The sequence below is a fragment of the Mastigoproctus giganteus genome, chromosome 8 (assembly GCF_048544385.1).
Source record: "Mastigoproctus giganteus isolate SK-2022 chromosome 8, ASM4854438v1, whole genome shotgun sequence".
In the NCBI taxonomy this organism is placed as follows: Eukaryota; Metazoa; Arthropoda; class Arachnida; order Uropygi; family Thelyphonidae; genus Mastigoproctus; species Mastigoproctus giganteus.
In genome coordinates, this window is record NC_143582.1 from 231,268,123 (window position 1) to 231,291,265 (window position 23,143).

The 23,143-nt window shown below is 40.8% G+C and overlaps 1 protein-coding gene across 1 annotated transcript in view; it reads right to left on the reverse strand.

The window, feature by feature from the left end:
* The window catches only part of LOC150082411 (glutamate [NMDA] receptor subunit 1-like), a 514,944-nt gene that overhangs the window by 160,198 nt on the left and 331,603 nt on the right, over nucleotides 1-23,143 (reverse strand). The window contains exon 10 of the mRNA XM_090380513.1: nucleotides 8,915-9,020. Within this exon, the coding sequence (XP_090236639.1) occupies nucleotides 8,915-9,020 (106 nt within the window). The remainder of the gene's footprint in view (nucleotides 1-8,914; nucleotides 9,021-23,143) is intronic.

The following is a 23,143-nucleotide window of genomic DNA, read 5'->3' on the forward strand; positions in this document are numbered from 1 at the left end:
GGGCCTTTATGAGAGCTTGAAGGACAGGGTGGATGCCCTCGAAGGAAATAAATTGAGGGGCCCATCAAGCTCTCAGCTGCCCACATCAACGCCAGAGCTTGCACTTGGTCATCAGGCAACACAGAAGCAGCCCCCTAGGCAGAATGCGCTGGTCCCACAGGAACTAGTAGTTGTTGGTGACTCTATTGTCAGGGAAACGGGGAACATCCTTTGTAAAAAGGATAGGTGGAATAGGACCAGGGTATGTCTGCCAGGGGCAAAGGTTGATGACGTTGTAGAGCGGATATCATCTTTTAAGGGCACAAAAGGTGATATAGTTGTACACGTTGGCACTAATGATATTAAGAGTAGGAGACCGGCGGAATTACTTAGCAAGTACAGGTCACTGTTGAAAAAAAGCCGTGAATTAGGGTTAAACTTGAAAGTGTCTGCAATTCTGCCCAGACACGATAGGAGGGAGTATATGATGAGAGCCTTGTCGATCAATTCGGCCCTGGAGGGATTGTGCAAGGCTCAAGGGGTAGAATTTTTTTCAGCCTGGACTGTACTTGTTAACAGGAGAGATTGCTTCTACAGGGATGGGATACACTTAAATAGAAAGGGTGCAAGAATTTTTGCTGATGCTGTCGAGGCAGTGTTAGGTGGGTCGGAAAACTGCTAGTTGGGGGGGATACAAGGACTAATAGATTAACAGTAGCCAGTGGCAGAGGTGGAAGTGATTCTTGCACTGCTTCTATTGAAATGAGCAGAAGTCTGAAAAACAGGATGCAGGATATTTCAGAGACTGGGTGGTAGTCATTGCGGTACAAGTAAACACATGGGTTGTGTTAGGGTAGCTAAGAATAGAAACAGGTGCATGTATACCTGCGTGTACACCAATGCTAGGAGTTTGGTAAATAAATTTGATGAATTTGAGGTATTGCTCAAAACATCAAAGGCAGATATTGTTGGGATATCAGAGACGTGGTGTCACACAGATATAAGTAACGCGGAACTGGAATTTGGGGAATACAATGTGTATAGAAAGGATAGACAGGACAGGAGGGGAGGAGGGGTCATGCTATTAATTAAGAAACACATAAAGTCCGAGGAAGTGAAGCCAGTCGACATCGATGGACAGGGCAGCGTCGAGTCAGTTTGGTGTGACATAAGCATAGGGAAATCAAAATTGAGAGTAGGAGTGTGCTATAGGCCTAATGACTCTGATGAGTATAATAAGATATTGTACAGGGAAATAGAGTGGGCCAGTAAATCAGAGAGTCTTATAATGGGGGACTTTAATTTCCCAGATATTGACTGGAATTTGTGGGTTGGTCACTCGCACACTAGCAAGGCTTTTGTGGATTTATTGGATGATTGTTTTCTACATCAGCATGTTCGTGAGGCAACAAGAGGGAGCAATACTCTTGATCTGATTATCAGTAGTGATTCTTCATGCATTAAGAACCTGCAGATAAATGAACCACTAGGTGGCAGTGATCACAGTGTGTTGAAGTGGGATTTACTCAAGGAGGTAACTACCATCAGAGATAAAGGGAAGGGTTTTTGTTTTCGTAAAGGCGACTATGATGGTCTGAGACAGTATTTAAATTCTATACAGTGGGACCAACTGATGATGTTACCAACAGCAAACTCAAAATGGGAAGCATTCAAGGAATTAATCTTGGAGGCTACCAGGCTTTACATACCAACTAAGAAATATTGTTCAAGGTTTAGGCCTAAATGGTTGTCAGATGAACTAATGAGACATGTGGCAGAGAAGAAAAATGCATGGGATACATACAAATTAATGGGTGACATGGAAGCCTATGATAGATATAAGTTGGTCTGTAACCAAGTCACAAAGGAGATTAGGCAGGCAAAGGCAGACTATGAAAAATCCTTGGCAAAGGATGCAAAGAAAAACAGAAAAGAGTTCTTTACATACTTGAACTCGAAAAGGAAAGGGATGAATCAGATTGGTCCACTGGATATTGATGGTTCAACAGTTGAGGATCCTGCTCAGGTGGCTAACAATCTAAACGAGTATTTTGCATCTACATTCACGCATGAGAAGTTATTCAGGAAGGAGAATGATGTAGGTAAAGTAAACATTGGCAGTGAGCTGGATGATTTTGTAATAACTGAGAGGAAAGTGGAGAAGAGATTGTTGAGGATAAACATAAAAAAGGCACCTGGGGTGGATGGGATCTATCCAGTTATATTAAAGGAGGCAGCAAAGGAAGTAAGCAAACCCTTAGCCATAATTATGAGAGCTTCCTTGGACTCAGGGGAGGTACCTATGGACTGGAGATGTGCAAATGTGACCCCAATTCACAAAGGAGGTTCAAAGGCTGACACAAGTAATTATAGACTTGTTAGTTTAAGTTCTGTTCCAGGTAAATTAATGGAGGCACTGGTTAAAGAAGCACTGCAGGATCATCTAGACAAGAATTCAGTTATAGCTTAGACGCAGCATGGTTTTGTTAAGGGCAGGTCTTGCCTGACCAATTTGATTGGATACTATGATGTAGTCACAAAAGAACTGGATGCAGGGAATAACTTTGATATTATATATTTGGATCTTAGAAAGGCTTTTGATACTGTTGCACATGGAAGACTGCTGCACAAATTGGAGCAGTGTGGCATTGGAGGCAAATTGCTGCTATGGATAAGGGGATGGTTGAGTGGCAGAAGACAGAGAGTGGTAATCAATGGACACTGCTGAACGTGGACTAATGTTATTAGTGGAGTTCCTCATGGTTCAGTGTTGGGTCCGTTGTTGTTTTCGGTGTTTATGAATGATATTGATGATGGTATATCAAGCTTAATGTCCAAGTTTGCAGATGGTACAAAGGTTGGCAGGGTTGTCAAGGACACTACTGACACTATGCTGCTGCAACAGGATCTGGAAAGGTTGAGCAGATGGGCTGAGAGGTGGCAAATGAAGTTTAACATTGACAAATGTAAAGTGCTGCATATGGGAAACAGTAACCCCAGAGCAACGTATCAACTCTGCGGTACTACACTGACAGTGGTGGAGAATGAAAAGGACCTGGGGGTAATTGTGCAGGCAGATATGAAGTTCTCTGAGCAGTGCAGACGAGCTGCAAGAGTAGCTCATGGTGTCTTGTCAATGATATACAGGAATTTTTCCAGCAGGGATAAGGAGGTGATTATTCCCTTGTATAAGGCAATGGTAAGGCCACATCTTGAGTACTGTATACAGGTCTGGAGGCCTCATTTCAAGAAGGATGTAGAGCTGCTGGAACGGGTACAGAGAAGGGCAACAAGATTAGTAAATGGAACAAAGGGTTGCTCTTACGAAGAAAGGCTTAGGTTTTGCAAATTACAGAGTCTGGAGACTAGGCACCGGCGAGGTGATCTGATAGAGGTGTATAAGGCTTTGAATGGTTTGAGCATGCTCAATGCCAATGGGATTCTTCATCTTTCTCAGAATAATCACCTCAGAGGGCATAAATTCAAATTGAGGAAGGACGGATGTCGGATAGATGTGCGGAAATTTGCCTTTGGCCAGCGGGTGGTTGGTTGGTGGAACCGACTTCCATCACTGGTTGTTGAAGTTGATAGCCTAAACAAATTTAAAGCTCAACTGGACAGGTATTTCGAACGAACGGAGGGGTGAAATGGGAGTGGGTTTTTTTTTTTTTTTTTTTGTTTTTTTTGGCTGATGCTGAATAAGCTTGCTTTCTTGCATCATATGCCTCTGCTAATGCTAATGCTAATCTCCAGCAGGCTTTGTAATCCCCTATATTTGCTTTCCAGGCTGCTGCATGTTCCAATAGAAGCAAGTTATTCTGTGTAGCTCTCCAAAACTACTAGTTTTCCAACCCACCTAACACTATCTTGATAGCATTAGCAAAAATTCTTGCACCCCCTCTATTTAAGTGTATTCCATACCTGTAATAACAGTTTCTCCTTTAACAAGCAGAGAGAAAAATTCTACCCCATGAGCCTGCACAGTCTGTCCAGGGCCAAATTGATTAGCAAGGCTCTCATTACGTACCTATTCCCTCCTCTTGTGTTAGGAAAAAAAAAAAACTTTTTTTGGTAGTTGTTGGCGCATCGGCTTCTGTGGCCATAATGCACCTCCCAAGGTTTTTGCAGTACTTTGATCCAAGCCCGAGGCGGGATTCGAACCCGTGACCTTTGGGTTGCCATGCAGGCACTTTACCCACCTGGCTAGCCCGGTCGGCCTTGTGTTAGGAAGAACTGCAAATTTAATTCTAACTCATGACTTTTTCTCTACACTTCCCTGTACTTGTTAAGTAAATCAGACCTTCTCTTAATATCATTAATACCAATGTGTACAACCAGGGCCAGCTTCGGGGGTGATTGCGCAGTGTGGCCGCACAGGGCGGAAAAATTTAGGGAGCACAAAATGCCCATCAAATTCACTGATTTGCTGTAAATCTCAAGTCGTGATCTTCCAAAAGTCACGATATGAAGTCAGCCTTAAACTCCGATTCAGCAATTCAGGAGTTCAGATTTCAATTATCGTGCATTTGAATGAATAAACGGTCCCCAGACAACTGGCGTTTCCCACGGGGCCCGTGGCCATGCAAGTCATGGCTTTCAGTTAATTTTTCAGTTAACAGTCAAAATTTAATGCATAAACTTAATAGGAAGTTGGAGGGGGTGCACCACAAAATCTCACACAGGGTGCTGATAGACCTGGGGCCGGTTCTGTGTACAACTCATATCACCTTTTGTCCCTTAAAAGATAATAATTGCTCTACATCAGCAACTCTGGCCCCTGGGAGAAATGCTCTGGTCCTATTCCACCTTTCCCTTTTATATAATAAATTTCCAGTTTCCCTGACAACAGATCACTTACAATAGCTACCCCACATGGGACCAGAAATCTCTGGAGCTTTAGCATTGAGTTGGGCAGATCAATGCCTGATGCAACCTTTTCTTTTATTTCCTTTGAGGGCATAACCCCGTTCTTCAAGCCCTCATATAAGCCCATCAGAAAACTGAAGTGCAATTAACCTCCTCATGCTCTTTACAATGAACATGCACAAAATCATGCCCTTTGTCTGTATGATGCTTGTCTAAAGATAGATTACTAAGAGGAAATAAGCAAAGCACATTATAAAATCTTGATTCATAAGAAAATTGTCATTAGCAGTTCTCTTTAGCATTAGCATTAGTAGAGGCATTTGATGCAAGAAAGCAAGCTTATGCAGCATCAGCCAAAAAAAAAAAAAAAAAAAAAAAGAAAAAAAACCCACCTCCACTTCACCCCTCTGCTCGTTCCAAATACCTGTCCAGCTGAGAATTAAACTTATTTAGGCTATCAACCTCCACCACAAGGGATGGAAGTCTGTTCCACCAACCAACCACCTGCTGGCTAAAGTCAAATTTCCTCACGTCTATCCTACATCTGTCTTTCCTCAATTTGAATTTGTGCCCTCTCAGGTGATTTTTCTGAGCTAGAGGAAGAATCCCATCAGCATTGAGCATGCTTAAACCATTCAAGGCTTTATACACCTCTATCAGATCACCTCGCTGGTGCCTAGTCTCCAGACACTGTAATTCGCAAAACTTAAGCCTTTCTTCGAAAGAGCACCCCTTTGTTCCATTCACTAATCTTGTTGCCCTTCTCTGTACTCGTTCCAGCAGCTCTACATCCTTCTTGAAATGAGGCCTCCAGACCTGTATACAGTACTCTAGGTGTGGCCTGACCATTGCCTTATACAATGGAATAATCACCTCCTTATCCCTGCTGGAAAAATTCCTGTATATCATTGACAATACTCCATGAGCTACTCTTGCAGCCCGTCTGCACTGCTCAGAGAACTTCATATCTGCCTGCACAACCACCCCCAAGTCCCTTTCATTCTCTACCACTGTCAGTGTAGTACCACAGAGTTGATACGTTGCTCTGGGGTTGCTGTTTCCCATGTGTAGTACTTTACATTTGTCAATGTTAAACTTCATTTGCCACCTCTCAGCCCATCTGCTCAACCTTTCCAGATCCTGTCGCAGCAGCATAGTGTCAGTAGTGTCCTTGACAACCCTGCCAACCTTTGTATCATCTGCAAACTTGGACATTAAGCTTGATATACCATCATCAATATCATTTATAAATACAGAAAACAATAATGGACCCAACACTGAGCACTGAGGGACTGCACTAATAACATTAGTCCACGATGAGCAGTGTCCATTGATTACCACTCTCTGTCTTCTCCCCCTCAACCACCCCTTTATCCATAGCAGCAATTTGCCTCCAATGTCACACTGCTCCAATTTGTGTAGCAGTCTTCCATGTGCAACAGTATCAAAAGCCTTTCTAAGATCCAAGTATATAATATCAAAGTTATTCCCTGCATCCAGTTCTTTTGTGACTGCATCATAATATCCAATCAAGTTGGTCAGGCAAGACTTCCCCTTAACAAAACCATGCTGTGTCTGAGCTATAACTGAAGTCTTGTCTAAATGATCCTGCAGTGCTTCTTTAACCAGTGCCTCCATTAATTTTCCTGGAACAGAAGTTAAGCTCACAGGTCTATAATTACTTGTGTCAGCCTTTGATCCTCCTTTGTGAATTGGGGTCACATTTGCACATCTCCAGTCCATGGGTACCTCCCCTGAGTCCAAGGAAGCTCTCATAATTATGGCTAAGGGTTTGCTTACTTCCTTTGCTGCCTCCTTTAATATAACTGGATAGATCCCATCCACCCCGGGTGCCTTTCTTGTGTTTATCTTCAACAGTTTCTCCTCCACCTTACTCCCAGTTATTTCAAGATTCTGTAGCTTACTGCTAGAGTTGAATACACCTCTGGCATTCCCCTTGCTGAATATCTCCTCATATGTGAATGTCGATGCAAAATATTCATTTAGTTTGTTAGCTACCTGAGCAGGATCATCAACAGTTGACCCATCAATATCAAGTGGACCAATCTGATTCATCCCCTTCCTTCTAGAGTTAACATAAGGAAAGAACTCTTTGCTGTTTTGCTTTGCATCCCTTGCCAAGGATTTCTCGTAATCTGCCTTTGCCTGCCTAACCTCCTTTGTAACTTGGTTGCATATCAACTTGTATCTATCATAGGCTTTTGTGTCATGTGTTAATTTGTAAGTATCCCATGCATTTTTCTTCTCTGCCATATGCCTCATTAGTTCATCTGACATCCATTTTGGCCTAAACCTTGAACAATATTTCTTAGTTGGTATGTAAAGCCTAGTAGCTTCCAAGATAAGTTCTTTGAATGCTTCCCATTTTGAATTTGCTGTTGGTAACATCATCAGTTAGTCCCACTGTATAGAATTTAAATACTGTCTCAGTCCATCGTAGTCGCCTTTACGGAAGCAATAACCCTTCCCTTTACCCCTAATGGTAGTTACCTCTTTCAGTAAATCCCACTTCAGCACACTGTGATCACTGCCACCTAGTGGTTTGTTTATCTGCAGATTCTTAATGCATGAAGAATCACTGCTGATAATCAAATCAAGAGTATTACTCCCTCTATTTGCCTCCCGAACATGCTGATGTAGAAAACAATCATCCAATAAATCCACAAAAGCCCTGCTAGTGTGTGAGTAACCAGCCCCCAAATTCCAGTCAATATCTGGGAAATTAAAATCTCCCATTATAAGACTCTCTGATTTACTGGCCCAGTCTATTTCCCTGTACAGTTCCTTATTATACTCATCAGAGTCATTAGGCCTATACCACACTCCTACTCTCAATTTTGATCTCCCAATGCTTATGTCACACCAAACTGACTCAACACTGCACTGTCCGGCGATGTCGACTGGCTTCACTTCCTTGGTTTTTATGTGTTTCTTAACTAATAGCATAACCCCTCCCCCCTTCCTATCCTGTCTATCCTTTCTGTAGACGTTGTACTCCCCAAATTGCAGTTCTGCATCCCTTATATCTGTGTGACACCACGTCTCTGATATCCCAACAATATCTGCCTTTGATGTTTTGAGCAATACCTCAAATTCATCCAATTTATTTACTAAACTCCTAGCATTGGTGTACACGCAAGTATACCTGCACCTGTTTCTATTCTTAGCTACCCTAACACAACCCATGTGTTTACTTGTACTGCAATGGCTCCCAGCAGTCTCTGAAATACCATGCATCTTGTTTTCCAGGCTTCTGCTCATTCTAATAGAAGCAGTGCAAGAATCTCTTTCACCTCTGCCAGTGGCTACTGTCAATCTATTGGTCTTTGTCTCCCCCCAAGCTAGCAGTTTTCCGACCCACCTAACACTGCCTCGATAGCATCAGCAAATATTCTTGCACCCTTTCTATTTAAGTGTATCCCATCCCTGTAGAAGCAATCACTCTCTCTCCTGTTAACACTGCATACCCCTTGAGCCTTGCACAATCCCTCCAGGGCCGAATTGATGGACAAGGCTCTCATCATATACTCCCTCCTATCGTGTCTGGGCAGAATTGCAGACACTTTCAAATTCAACCCTAATTCTCGGCTTTTGTTCAACAGTGACCTGTACTTGTACTCTTCCAAACTAAAGCATCCCCCCCTCCCCCTGTTTTGAGCCTTTTGTTTTGCTGCACTAGTCTGAGACATAACTAAAGGCTACATTATATCTGGATTATTCAACAGAAGTAATTAAGGCTATTTTAAGTTACTTTATATAGTGTGTGATTTTCTTGTTCTCTTTAGTATCTATACACTTTATTAGACATTTAATTTGGATATAATGAGAATCTATTGTAATACTTTTTTTTTATGATTTTTTCTTAACTCATTATAGTGGGCCATCATCACATACCCTCTTTATAAAAATATTAAAATTTATATTAATAAAGGCAAAAAAAAATAAATCCTTAACTAAGTAAGAAATAAAAGATAAAAGAAAATGGGACAATATGGAAAAAGTAATGAAATCAAAGGATCATAAATGAGGTGAAAAATATAATGCATACCGTCTGTCTTATTCCTTTTTGGACAGAATATTTCATCATCATTACATTTCATATCTTCATCCAATTCTCTGATCCAAACAAAAGGTTTTTCTGCTATAGTAACAACCTGCAAACATAAACCACTGTGGATTTTATTTTCAAACCAAAACTAAATTCATGGCAGATTTAATCTACATAAAGCTCTCTATCTGATAAAAAAATTTTATCAAAAGGATATAAAGTATAAAAAAATTTTATCGAAAGAATATCAGGTGTATTATTTCATCATGGCTATGATGCCTGCATATTTTAAATGCAATGCACTTCAACATATACATTAGAAATAGGAATAATTTCCTTATATTTTTAATCATTACAGAATTAATTAACTTGCTGCATTCATTAACAGAATGTTTTATTCTACACCTAAAAAAAAGGCACCTCCATAGCCAGGTGGACAGGAGCAGCAGTGTGTAGCACACACTCCTTGATTAGACCGGGGGTCGAGCCCATGACCACCAAATATAGAGGATGCGGAAAGGTCAGGGAATGACCACCGCATATCCCCAGAGCAATATGGCCTTAGTTGCTAATGCTCCTAAAAACCAAATAACAACAACATCTAAAAAATGCAGAAATTCAAGCATTTCAAAAATAATTAACATACTTAAAATGTTTTAGCAGTTCTCCTTGAGTGCTACTAATATTGAAAAGGAACCTCTGGTTGTGAGTATTCTGGCATCATCAACATAGTGTAGGATGCCCAGTGTTTCTGGATTTGTCTTGGTTTTCAATGTTTTCCTTAGCATCCCAAAAGGTTCGTTTTGGAATATACAAATGTCTTAGTTTTCTGAAATTTTAAAAATGTTATTGTTTGCACAGCAGTTTTAATTATCTCCATTTGCAGGAATTCATTTTCAATCTCAACTAACAAATGAAATTTATAAAGATGTTTGTATGTCTAGTGCTGGAGGAACATCTCCATTCACAGGAATTCATTTTCAATCCCAAGTAACAAATGCAATTTATAAAGACATTGACTTATAACAACTTATAAAGGCACAGACTTTCCAAGTCTAATGCTGGAGAAACCACTTATGCATGTAAATTCACCAAGAGGTTGCTTTTAAGTAAATAAGGATGACAGCTGGGCATATAATTCCCTTCCTCCTCTATCTATAAATAGCTTAGGAGTGCAGGTTTTGAGGGCACATTCCTGTGGGCTAAAAGGCAAACAACTGCACATAGATAGTGAACAGAAACTACAATGTGTAGTTTCTGTCCACTATTGTGTGTGTGGGTATAATCTGTCTTGCAATCTCTACTGAGCTTGTTCAAGGATGCTATGTTATTTTCATTATTCTTCAGAAGACAATGCATAATAAGTCACTGACATTCAAAAAGTCACTGGTTAAGTTTATACAAAATTTTCGAAGTAATGAAAGCATTTTTTCTTGTGGAAGAAAAGCTGCCAAAATTTATTATAAACTTTTTTTTTATGCACCATTAAATGAAGCATATTTGCATGTTACACAGCATAGCTCTGCACCTCAGCTCTGTACTCTTGTATGAATTTCTAAATCTTATTTAAGAAAAATCTATAATTCATTTAAACATTTTTAATTTACAATCTGCCAGTATCACACTACAAACTATTTATATCATCTTGGAAAATTTATTTTTTTTTAAGTATACCATTTAAACAAACCACATTAATTAAAATATACATTTAGAATGTACACTGATGAGTCAAAACATTATGACCACCTACCTAATATGATGTTAGTCCTCAACGTGCAGCCAAACCAGCTTGTACCCGGCGAGGTATGGATGCTACAAGATTTCTAAATGTGTCTTGTGGTATCTGGTACCAATACGTAACCAACAGATCCCTTTAACTCCTGTAAAAGGACCTGCTGGTTACTCCTGGCGGCCCACATGGTGCAACAGGAAACGTGATTCATGGGACCAGACGACCTTCTTCCAATCACTCAAGGTCCAGTTTCAATGCTAGTGTGCCCATTGTAGGTGCTGTTGCCAGTGAACTGTGGTTAGCATGGGCATTCAGAGTAGCCTGCAGCTATTCAACCCCATTTTCAGCAGGGTTCGCTGTACGGTGTGTTGTGACAAATTACTAGCATCACCAGCATTTCAATTACCGGCGAGTTGTGCCACAGTCACCCTTCTGTTGCCACGTTCCATCCAGGAGAGCCTTCACTCACCTCGAGCATCGATGAGCCATGGTAGTCCAACACCTTGTCGGAGGTTCATGGGTTCCCCCTCCTAGGAGCACTTTCGGTAGGTACAAACCATGGCTGACCGCGAGCATCCCACCAGCCGTGCCATTCCAGATATGCTCTGACCCAGTCATCTGACCATTACAACATGGCTTTTGTCAAACTCACTTAAGTCCGCTGCCTTTTGCATCTGAAGAACAAGAGTAACACTGATTAACGGAGCTCAGTATCACGTGTTTTTTATACCGGGCCCAACCCACGCACGCGGTGTAGTTGCACCTGTAGATTAGCATTAGCATAGGCATATGATGCAAGAAAGCAAGCTTATGCAGCATCAGCCCAAAAAAAAAAAAAGAAACCACTCCTATTTCACCCCTCCGTTCATTCGAAATACCTGTCCAGCTGAGCCTTAAATTTATTTAGACTATCAACTTCCACAACAAGGGATGGAAGTCTGTTCTACCAACCAACTACCCGCTGGCTAAAGGCAAATTTCCGCACATCAATCCTACATCTGTCTTTCCTCAATTTCAATTTATGCCCTCTCAGGTGATTATTCTGAGCAAGAGGAAGAATCCCATCGGCACTGAGCATGCTGAAACCATTCAAGGCTTTATACACCTCTATCAGATCACTTCACCACTGCCAAGTCACCAGACACTGTAATTTGCAAAACGTAAGCCTTTCTTCGTAAGAGCAACCCTTTGTTCCATTCACTAATCTTGATGCCCTTCTCTGTACTCTTCCAGCAGCTCTACATCCTTCTTGAAATGAGGCCTCCAGACCTGTATACAGTACTCAAGGTGTGGCCTAACCATTGCCTTATACAAGGGAATAATCACATCCTTATCCCTGCTAGAAAAATTCCTGTATATCACTGACAAGACACCATGAGCTACTCTTGCAGCCCATCTGCACTGCTCAAAGAACTTCATATCTGCCTGCACAATTACCCCCAGGTCCTTTTCATTCTCTACACCTGTCAGTGTAATACCACAGAGTTGATACGTTGCTCTGGAGTTACTGTTTCCCATATGTAGTAATTACATTTGTCAATGTTAAACTTCATTTGCCACCTCTCAGCCCATCTGCTCAACCTTTCCAGTTCCTGTTGCAGCAGCAGCATAGTGTCAGTAGTGTCCTAAACAACCCTGCCAACCTTTGTATCGTCTGCAAACTTGGACATTAAGCTTGATATACCACATCAATATCATTTATAAATACAGAAAACAACAATGGACCCAACACTGAACAATGAGGAACTCCACTAATAACATTAGTCCACAATGAGTAGTGGTAAGCAATGTCCACTGATTACCATTCTCTGCCTTCTCCCCCATAACCATCCCTTTATCCGTAGCAGCAATTTGCCTCCAATGCCACACTGTTCCAATTTGTGCAGCAGTCTTTCATGTGCAACAGTATCAAAAGCCTTTCTAAGATTCAAATATATATTATCAAAGTTATTCCCCGCATCCAGTTCTTTTGTGACTGCATCATAGTATCCAATCAAATTGGTCAGGCAAGACTTCCCCTTAATAAAACCATGCTGTGTCCGAGCTATTACTGAAGTCTTGTCTAAATGATCCTGCAGTGCTTCTTTAACCAGTGCCTCCATTAATTTTCCAGGAACAGACGTTAAACTAACAGGTCTATAATTACTTGTGTCAGCCTTTGATCCTCCTTTGTGAATTGAGGTCACATTTGCACATCTCCAGTCTATGGGTACCTCCCCTGAGTCCAAAGAAGCTCTCATAATTATGGCTAAGGGTTTACTTACTTCCTTTGCTGCATCCTTTAATATAACTAGATATATCCCATCCATCCAAGGTGCCTTTTTTATTTTTATACTCAACAATTTCTCCTCCACTTTCCTCTCATTTATTACAAAATCATCTAGCTCACTACCAGAGTTAATTTCACATATCTGGCATTCCCCTTCCTGAATAATTCCTCATGTGTGAATGTAGATGCAAAATACTCGTTTAGTTTGTTAGCCACCTGAGCAGGATCCTCCACTGTTGAACCATCAATATCCAGTGGACCAATCTGATTCATCCCTTTCCTTCTAGGATTTACATAGGTAAACAACTCTTTTCTGTTTTTCTTTGCATCCTTTGCCAAGGATTTCTCATTTTGTGACTTGGTTACAGACCAGCTTATATCTATCATAGACTTCCATGTCACCCATTAATTTATCTGTATCCCATGCATTTTTCTTCTCTGCCATATGTCTCATTAGTTCATCTGACATCCATTTAGGCCTAAACCTTGACAATATTTCTTAGTTGGTATGTAAAGCCTAGTAGCTTCCAAGATAAGTTCTTTGAATGCTTCCCATTTGAATTTGCTGTTGGTAACATCATCAGTTGGTCCCATTCTATAGAATTTAAATGCTGTCTCAGGCCATCATATTCGCCTTTACGAAAGCAAAAACCCTTCCCTTTATCCCTGATGGTAGTTACCTCTGAGAAAATCCCACTTTAGCACATGTGATCAATGCCACCTAGTGGTTCCTTTATCTGCAGATTCTTAATGCATGAAGAATCACTACTGATAATCAGATCAAGAGTATTACTCCCTCTAGTTGCCTCCAGAACATGCTGATGTAGAAAACAATCATCTGATAAATCCACAAAAGCCTTGCTAGTGTGTGAGTGACCAACCAAGAAATTCCAGTCGATATCTGGGAAATGAAAATCCCCCATTATAAGACTCTCTGATTTACTGGCCCACTCTATTTCCCTGTACAGTTTCTTATTATACTCATCAGAGCATTAGGCCTATAGCACACTCTTACTCTCAATTTTGATCTCCCAATGCTAATGTCACACCAAACTGACTCGACACTGCACTGTCCAGCGATGTCAACTGGCTTCACTTCCTTGGATTTTATGTGTTTCTTAACTAATAGCACAACCCCTCGTTCCTTCCTTCCTATCCTGTCTATCCTTTCTGTAAATGTTGTACTCCCCTAATTTCAGTTCTGCATTCCTTATATCTGTGTGACACCACGTCTCTAATATCCCAACAATATCCACCTTTGATGCTTTCAGCAATACCTCAAATTCATCAAATTTATTTACCAAACTCCTAGCATTGGTGTACATGGAAGTATACATGCACCTGTTCCTATTTTTATCTATCCTAACACAACTCATGTGTTTACTTATACCGCACTGACTCCCACCAGTCTCTGAAATATCCTGCATCTTGTTTTCCAGGCTTCTGCTCATTCCAATAGAAGCAGTGCAATTTCACCCCTGCCAGTGGTTACTGTTAATCTATTAGTCCTTGTATCCCCCCAAGCTAGCAGTTTTCCGACCCACCTAACACTGCCTTGATAGCAACAGCAAATATTCTTGCACCCTTTCTATTTAAGTGTATCCCATCCCTGTAGAAGCAGTCTCTCCTGTTAACAAGTACAGACTAGGCTGAAAAAAATTCTACCCCTTGAACCTTGCACAATCTTTCCAGGGCCGAACTGATCGACAAGGTTCTTATCATCATATACTTCCTCCTATCATGTCTGGACTGAATTGCAGACACTTTCAAATTCAACCCTAATTCACGGCTTTTTTTCAACAGTGACCTGTACTTGTTAAGTAATTCCGCTGGTCTCCTACTCTTAATATCATTAGTGCCAACGTTTACAACTATATATTACCTTTTGTGTCCTTAAAAGATGATATCCGCTCTACAATGTCATCAACCTTTGCCCCTGGCAGACATACCCTGGTCCTGTTCCACCTGTCCTTTTTACAAAGCATGTTCCCCGTTTCCCTGACAATAGAGTCGCCAACAACTACTAGTTCCTGTGGGACCAGCGTATTCTGCCTTGGTTGTTGCCGCTGTGTTGCATGATGACCAAGTGCAAGCTCTGGCATTGATGTGGGCAGCTGACAGCTTGATGGTGCCCCTCAAGTTAGATCCTTCGTGGGCATCCACCCTGTCCTTTAAGCTCTCATATAGGCCCATAACAATGCCGAGTTGTCGCCTGATTTCCTTACACTCCTTACATCGTGCACACAAAAAGACATCCCCCATGGCAATATCATGTCCCGTACCCAATTGCTCCACAAACATCAAGCAAGCAGTGCATTTTAAAAGGCTGTTATGCAGATGCTTCAATTTGCATAACGACTCGCGGGTCATAATGCTTTGGCTCATCACTGTATATCTGTATAGAATGCCACTTCATTCTGTCAAAATTAATTGACAGAAGGAGGTTACATAATTTGCAGATAAAGGAACCACTAGGTAACAGTGATGACAATGTGCTCATGTGGTATTTACTCAAAGATGTAACTACCATCAGGGGTAAAGGGAGGGGTTTTTGCTTTTGTAAAGGTGACTACAATGGTCTGAGACAGTTTTTAGAGTCTATACGGTGGGGCCAACTGATGATGTTACCGAGCAAATTCTTAATGGGAAGCATTCAAGGAAGTAATCTTAGAAGCTACTGGGATTTTTGTCCCAACTAAGAAATACTGTTCAAGGTTTAGGCCTATATGGATGTCAGATGAACATTAGAGAAGAAAATGCATGGAATGCACATAAATCATCAGGTGAAACAGAAGACTATGGTAGATATAAACTGGATACATACAAATTATCCCGTGACACAGAAGCCTATGATAGATACAAGTTGATATGTGTAATCAAGTCACAAAGGAGATTAGGCAAGTGAAGGCAGATTACGAGAAATCTTTGGCAAAGGATGCAAAGAAAAACAGTAAAGAGTTCTTTACTTATGTAAACTCTAGAAGGAAGGGGATAAATCTGATTAGTCCACTTGATATTGATAGTTCGACTGTTTAGGACCCTGCTCAGGTAGCTGACAAACTGAATGAGTATTTCGCATCCCCATTCACACATGACCTGTTATTCAGAGAGGGGAATGCCAGATGTTTATCAAACTCTAGAAGAGAGCCAACCGATTTTGTAATAACTGAAAGCAAAGTGGAGGAGAAATAAATTGTTGAAGATAAACATAAGAAAGGCACCTGGGCTGGATGGGATCTATCCAGTTATATTAAAGGAGGCAGCAAAGGAAGTAAGCAAACCCTTAGCCATAATTATGAGAGATTTTGTGGATTAAGGGGAGTTCCCCATGGACTGGAGATGTGAAAATATGACTCCAATTCACAAGGGTGGGGGATCAAAGGATGACACAAGTAATTACAGACCTGTTAATTTAACTTCTTTTCTGAATAAAATAATAGAGTAACTGGTAATAATTTAGACACAGCATGGGTCTGTTAAGGGAAAGTCTTGTCTGATAAATTTAATTCAATGGTTACAAAGGAACTGGATGCAAAAAATAATTTTGATATCATATACTTGGATTTCAGGAACGCTTTTGATACAGTTGTACATGGAAGACTACTGTACAAATTAGAGCAGTAGGGTATTAAGGGCACATTGTTATAACAGATAAAAGGGTTGTTCAGTGGGAGAAAACAGAGAGTGGTAATCAATGGATGTTGCTCTTCGTGGACTAATGTTATTAGTGGAGTCCCCCTGGGTTCGGTGTTGGACCCACTGTTGTTTTTTATATTTATCAATGATATTAATGAAGGTATATCAGGTTTAATGTCCAAGTTTACAGATGATACTAAGGTTGGCAAGATTTTAATGACACTAATGGCAGTGTGCTACTGCAACAGGATCAAGAAAAGTTGGGCAGATGGGCTGAGAAGTGGCAACTAAAGTTTAACACTGACAAATGCAAAGTACGGCATATGGGTAGAAGTAACCCTAGAGAAATGTACCAACTGTGTGGTACTATGCTTACATTGGTAGAAAATGAAAAAGACCTGGGAGTAATTGTCCAGTCAGATATGAAGTTTTCTGAGCAGTGTAGACTGGCTGCCAGAGCAAGGTCATGGGTTGTTGTTAATGATATACAGGAATTTTGCTAGTAAGGATAAGGAGGTGATTATTAGTATTAGTATTAGTAATGGCCGCATGGTGCAAGAAAGCCTATGGCTTATGCTGCACCAGCCAAAAAAAAAAAAAAATATCCGAACAAAACAATGATAAAAACAAAAAATAAATAAATAAAATAAATAAATAATAATAATTAATAAAAAAAGGAAATTAAGCCTATCATCCTATGCGCTTCCCTTACCCGAAGGTACTATCCAGATGACCTTTGAATTTCCCCAAACTGTCGGCCTCTACCACCCATGAAGGCAAATTATTCCAGTAATTTATAACTCGCTGGCTAAAATAAAACTTCCTGCAGTCCAATCTAAACATTTCCCCCAGTAACTTGAATTTATGTACCCTAGTTCTAGCATCATTTATAATCTTGAAAATTTCATCCTCATTCATTTTACTGATGCCTCTCAGAGCCTTAAACACCTAAATCAAATCTCCTCTAAGGTGTCTAGTTTCCAAACTTTGCAATCCACATATTCGAAGTCTTTCTTCATATGGACGCCTTTTGCCGATCTCACCAGGCGAGTTACCCGTCTTTGCACCCTTTCAAGAAGCTCAATGTCTTTCTTTAGGTGCGGTCTCCATACTTGAACACAGTATTCCAAGTGTGGTCTAACATAAGCCTTATATAATGGGATTATCACGTCCCTATCTCTACTTGCAAAAGTTCGATAGATCATCGATAGGACACTATGGGCCTTCCTTGCAACCTGTTTACAATGCTCAGAGGATTTCATGTCTGACCGTATCATAACACCCAAGTCCCTTTCCTCCAGTACTGGGTTTAGTTGAACTCCACCAAGTGAATAAGTTATTTTGGGATTACTGTTTCTCAGGTGTAATACCTTGCACTTTGTTGGATAAAGCATAGCTGCCATTTTTCTGACCATTCCTGAAGTCTATCTAGGTCTCTCTGAAGAAGCTCAGCTTGACAGTGATCATTAACTACTCTACCAATTTTAACATCATCTACAAATTTAAACATCACACCCTCTATCCCTTCATCAATGTAATGTCGTTTATGAAAATTAAAAACAACAGTGGTCCCAATACTGATCCTTGGGGAACCCCACTTCTTACATCAACCCAATCTGAGGAATAGCCATTTATCACAACCCTCTGCCTCCTGCCATGAAGCCATCCTTCTATCCATCTAAGGATTTTCCCAGTGATTCCAACCTGTTCCAGCTTATAAAGCAACCGCTCATGTGGGACTCAGTCAAAAGCTTTGCTGAAATCTAAACAAACAATGTCGAAAGAGTAGGAGACCGGCGGAATTACTTAGCAAGTACAGGTCACTGTTGAAAAAAAGCCGTGAATTAGGGTTGAATTTGAAAGTGTCTGCAATTCTGCCCAGACACGATAGGAAGGAGTATATGATGAGAGCCTTGTCGATCAATTCGGCCCTGGAGGGATTGTGCAAGGCTCAAGGAGTAGAATTTTTTTCAGCCTGGACTGTACTTGTTAACAGGACAGATTGCTTCTACAGGGATGGTATACACTTAAATAGAAAGGGTGCAAGAATTTTTGCTGATGCTGTCGAGGCAGAGTTAGGTGGGTCGGAAAACTGCTAGTTGTGGGGGATACAAGGACTCATAGATTAACAGTAGCCACTGGCAGAGGTGGAAGTGATTCTTGCACTGCTTCTATTGAAATGAGCAGAAACCTGAAAAACAAGATGCAGGATATTTCAGAGACTGCTGGGAGTCATTGCGGTACAAGTAAACACATGGGTTGTGTTAGGGTAGCCAAGAATAGAAACAGGTGCATGTATACCTGCGTGTACACCAATGCTAGGAGTTTGGTAAATAAATTTGTTGAATTTGAGGTATTGCTCAAAACATCAAAAACGCAGATATTGTTGGGATATCAGAGATGTGGTGTCACACAGATATAAGGAATGCAGAACTGGAATTTGGGGAATACAATGTGTATAGAAAAGATAGACAGGACAGGAGGGGAGGAGGTGTTATGCTATTAGTTAAGAAACACATAAAGTCCAAGGAAGTGAAGCCAGTCGACATCGATGGGCAGGGCAGTGTCGAGTCAGTTTGGTGTGACATAAGCATTGGGAAATCAAAATTGAGAGTAGGGTGTGCTATAGGCCTAATGATTCTGATGAGTATAATAAGATATTGTACAGGGAAATAGAGTGGGCCAGTAAATCAGAGAGTCTTATAATGGGGGATTTTAATTTCACAGATATTGACTGGAATTTGTGGGTTGGTCACTCGCACACTAGCAAGGCTTTTGTGGATTTATTGGATGACAGTTTTCTACATCAGCATGTTCGTGAGGCAACAAGAGGGAGCAATACTCTTGATCTGATTATCAGTAGTGATTCTTCATGCATTAAGAACCTGCAGATAAATGAACCACTAGGTGGCAGTGATCACAGTGTGTTGAAGTGGGATTTACTCAAGGAGGTAACTACCATCAGAGGTAAAGGGAAGGGTTTTTGTTTTCGTAAAGGCGACTATGATGGTCTGAGACAGTATTTAAATTCTATACAGTGGGACCAACTGATGATGTTACCAACAGCAAACTCAAAATGGGAAGCATTCAAGGAACTAATCTTGGAGGCTACCAGGCTTTACATACCAACTAAGAAATATTGTTCAAGGTTTAGGCCTAAATGGTTGTCAGATGAACTAATGAGACATGTGGCAGAGAAGAAAAATGCATGGGATACATACAAATTAATGGGTGACATGGAAGCCTATGATAGATATAAGTTGGTCTGTAACCAAGTCACAAAGGAGATTAGGCAGGCAAAGGCAGACTACGAAAAATCCTTGGCAAAGGATGCAAAGAAAAACAGAAAAGAGTTCTTTACCTATTTAAACTCAAGAAGGAAAGGGATGAATCAGATTGGTCCACTGGATATTGATGGTTCAACAGTTGAGGATCCTGCTCAGGTGGCTAACAATCTAAACGAGTATTTTGCATCTACATTCATGCATGAGGAGTTATTCAGCAAGGCGAATGATGTATGTAAAGTAAACATTGGCAGTGAGCTGGATGATTTTGTAATAACTGAGAGGAAAGTGGAGGAGAGATTGTTGATGATAAACATAAAAAAGGCACCTGAGGTGGATGGGATCTATCCAGTTATATTAAAGGAAGTAAGCAAACCCCTAGCCATAATTATGAGACCTTCTTTGGACTCAGGGGAGGTACCCATAGACTGGAGATGTGCAAATGTAACCCCAATTCACAAAGGAGGATCTAAGGCTGACACAAGTAATTATAGACCTGTTAATTTAACTTCTGTTCCAGGTAAATTAATGGAGGCACTGGTTAAAGAAGCACTGCAGGATCATCTAGACAAGAATTCAGTTATAGCTCAGATGCAGCATGGTTTTGTTAAGGGCAGGTCTTGTCTGACCAATTTGATTGGATACTATGATGTAGTCACAAAAGAACTGGATGCAGGGAATAACTTTGATATTATATATTTGGATCTTAGAAAGGCTTTTGATACTGTTGCACATGGAAGACTGCTGCACAAATTGGAGCAGTGTGGCATTGGAGGCAAATTGCTGCTAAGGATAAGGGGATGGTTGAGTGGCAGAAGACAGAGAGTGGTAATCAATGGACACTGCTGAACGTGGATTAATGTTATTAGTGGAGTTCCTCAGGGTTCAGTGTTGGGCCCGTTGTTGTTTTCAATGTTTATGAATGATATTGATGATGGGATATCAAGTTTAATGACCAAGTTTGCAGATGATACAAAGGTTGGCAAGGTTGTTAAGGACACCACTGACGCTATGCTGCTGCTGCAACAGGATCTGGAAAGGTTGAACAGATGGGCTGAGAGGTGGCAAATGAAGTTTAACATTGACAAGTGTAAAGTACTACATATGGGAAACAGTAACCCCAGAGCAACGTATCAACTCTGCGGTACTACACTGACAGTGGTGGAGAATGAAAAGGACCTGGGGTAAGTGTGCAGGCAGATATGAAGTTCTCTGAGCAGTGCAGACGAGCTGCAAGAGTAGCTCATGGTGTCTTGTCAATGATATACAGGAATTTTTCTAGCAGGGATAAGGAGGTGATTATTCCCTTGTATAAGGCAATGGTTAGGCCACATCTTGAGTACTGTATACAGGTCTGGAGGCCTCATTTCAAGAACGATGTAGAGCTGCTGGAACGGGTACAGAGAAGGGCAACAAGATTAGTGAATGGAACAAAGGGTTGCTCTTACGAAGAAAGTCTTAAGTTTTGCAAATTACAGAGTCTGGAGACTAGGCACCGGCGAGGTGATCTGATAGAGGTGTATAAGGCTTTGAATGGTTTGAGTATGCTCAATGCCAATGGGATTCTTCATCTTGCTCAGAATAATCAGCTCAGAGGGCATAAATTCAAATTGAGGAAGGACGGATGTCGGATAGATGTGCGGAAATTTGCCTTTGGCCAGCGGGTGGTTGGTTGATGGAACCGACTTCCATCACTTGTTGTTGAAGTTGATAGCCTAAACAAATTTAAGGCTCAACTGGATAGGTATTTCGAGCGAACGGAGGGGTGAAATGGGAGTGGTATGTTTTTTTTTTTTTTTTTTGGCTGATGCTGAATAAGCTTGCTTTCTTGCATCATATGCCTCTACTAATGCTAATGCTAAATTATTCCCTAAATCCAGCTCGTGAGTGACCCTTTCGAAATAGTGAACCAGATTTGTTAAACAGGAATTTTCCTTTACAAAACCATGCTGAGTATCCTTGAGAATTTCAATTCGATCCAAATGATCCTGAATTCCACCCTTGATCATTGCCTCCATGATTTTCCCTACTACTGAAGTCAGACTGACAGGTCGATAATTTCCAACTTCACTTTTAGAGCCACCCTTATGTATGGGAGATACATTTGCACTTTTCCAATCCAAGGGAATCTCCCCAGAGTCTAGTGATGCTCGCATAATTAGCCTCAATGGGTCAATACACTCGCTTGCCGCCTCCCTTAAGATTTTAGGGTATATTCCATCAACTCCAGGAGCCTTACTGCTCTGTAGGCTCGAAAGTTTTTTCATTATATAATCTTGCGAAATTTCAATAACTTCGCTAACACAATTTCCCATTGCCACAAAAGCTTTTTCATTTGTAAATATCGATGAATAATTATCTCCTTGTATAAGGCAATAGTCTGGCCACACCTTGAGTATTGCATACAGGTCTGGAAGTCGCTTTTTAGGAAGGATGTAGAGTTGCTTGAACAAGTACAGAGAAGGGCTACAAGATTGGTGAAGTGAACAAAGGGGGATGGGGTCCCTCTTACCAAGAAAGGCTTAAGTTCTGCAAATTGCAGCATCTGGAGACTAGGTACTTGCGAGGTCATCTGATTGAGGTGTATAAGGCCTTGAATGGGTTAAGTAGGTTCAATTCTGATGTGCTTCTTTCTCTTTCTCAGATTACAAATCTGAGGAGGCGTAAATTCAAATTGAGGAAACACAGTTGTAGAATAGATGTGGAAAAATTTTCCTTTAACCAGTGGGTAGTTGGTTGCTGGAAAAAACTTCCATTTTTCATTGTGGAAGTTGATAGCATAAATAAATTTAAGGAGGAACTGGACAAACTTTTAGAGGGAATGAATGTGCGAAATAGTTTTTTTTTTTTTTTTTTTTTTGGCTGATGCTACATAAGCTTCCTTCCTTGCATCACATTGCTCTACTATTATTACTACTAAGGCACCTCCGTAGCCAGGTGGGCAGGAGCAGCAGTGCATAGCACACAATTCTCGATTAAACCAGAGTTCGAGCCTGTGCCCACCAAATACGGAGGATGCAGAAAGGTCATGGAATGACCACCGCATTTCCCCCTGGAGCAATATGGCCTTAGTTGTTAATGCTCCTAAAAACCAAATAACAAACAAACAAGCAAACTACTACTACTACTATCCCTCTCCTGGATGCCTTTTTGCATCCAGAACAGGGGTGACAAGGAAGGGTAAACAAGGAGCTCATATCAAAGGAAACAGGCTGGTCTTTATGTTTTTCTCTACCATGTTTTATATGGCTGAGAGAAATTACAACAAAATGCAGAGTCCAAACATGTCATTTAAACTTGGAGTTGGC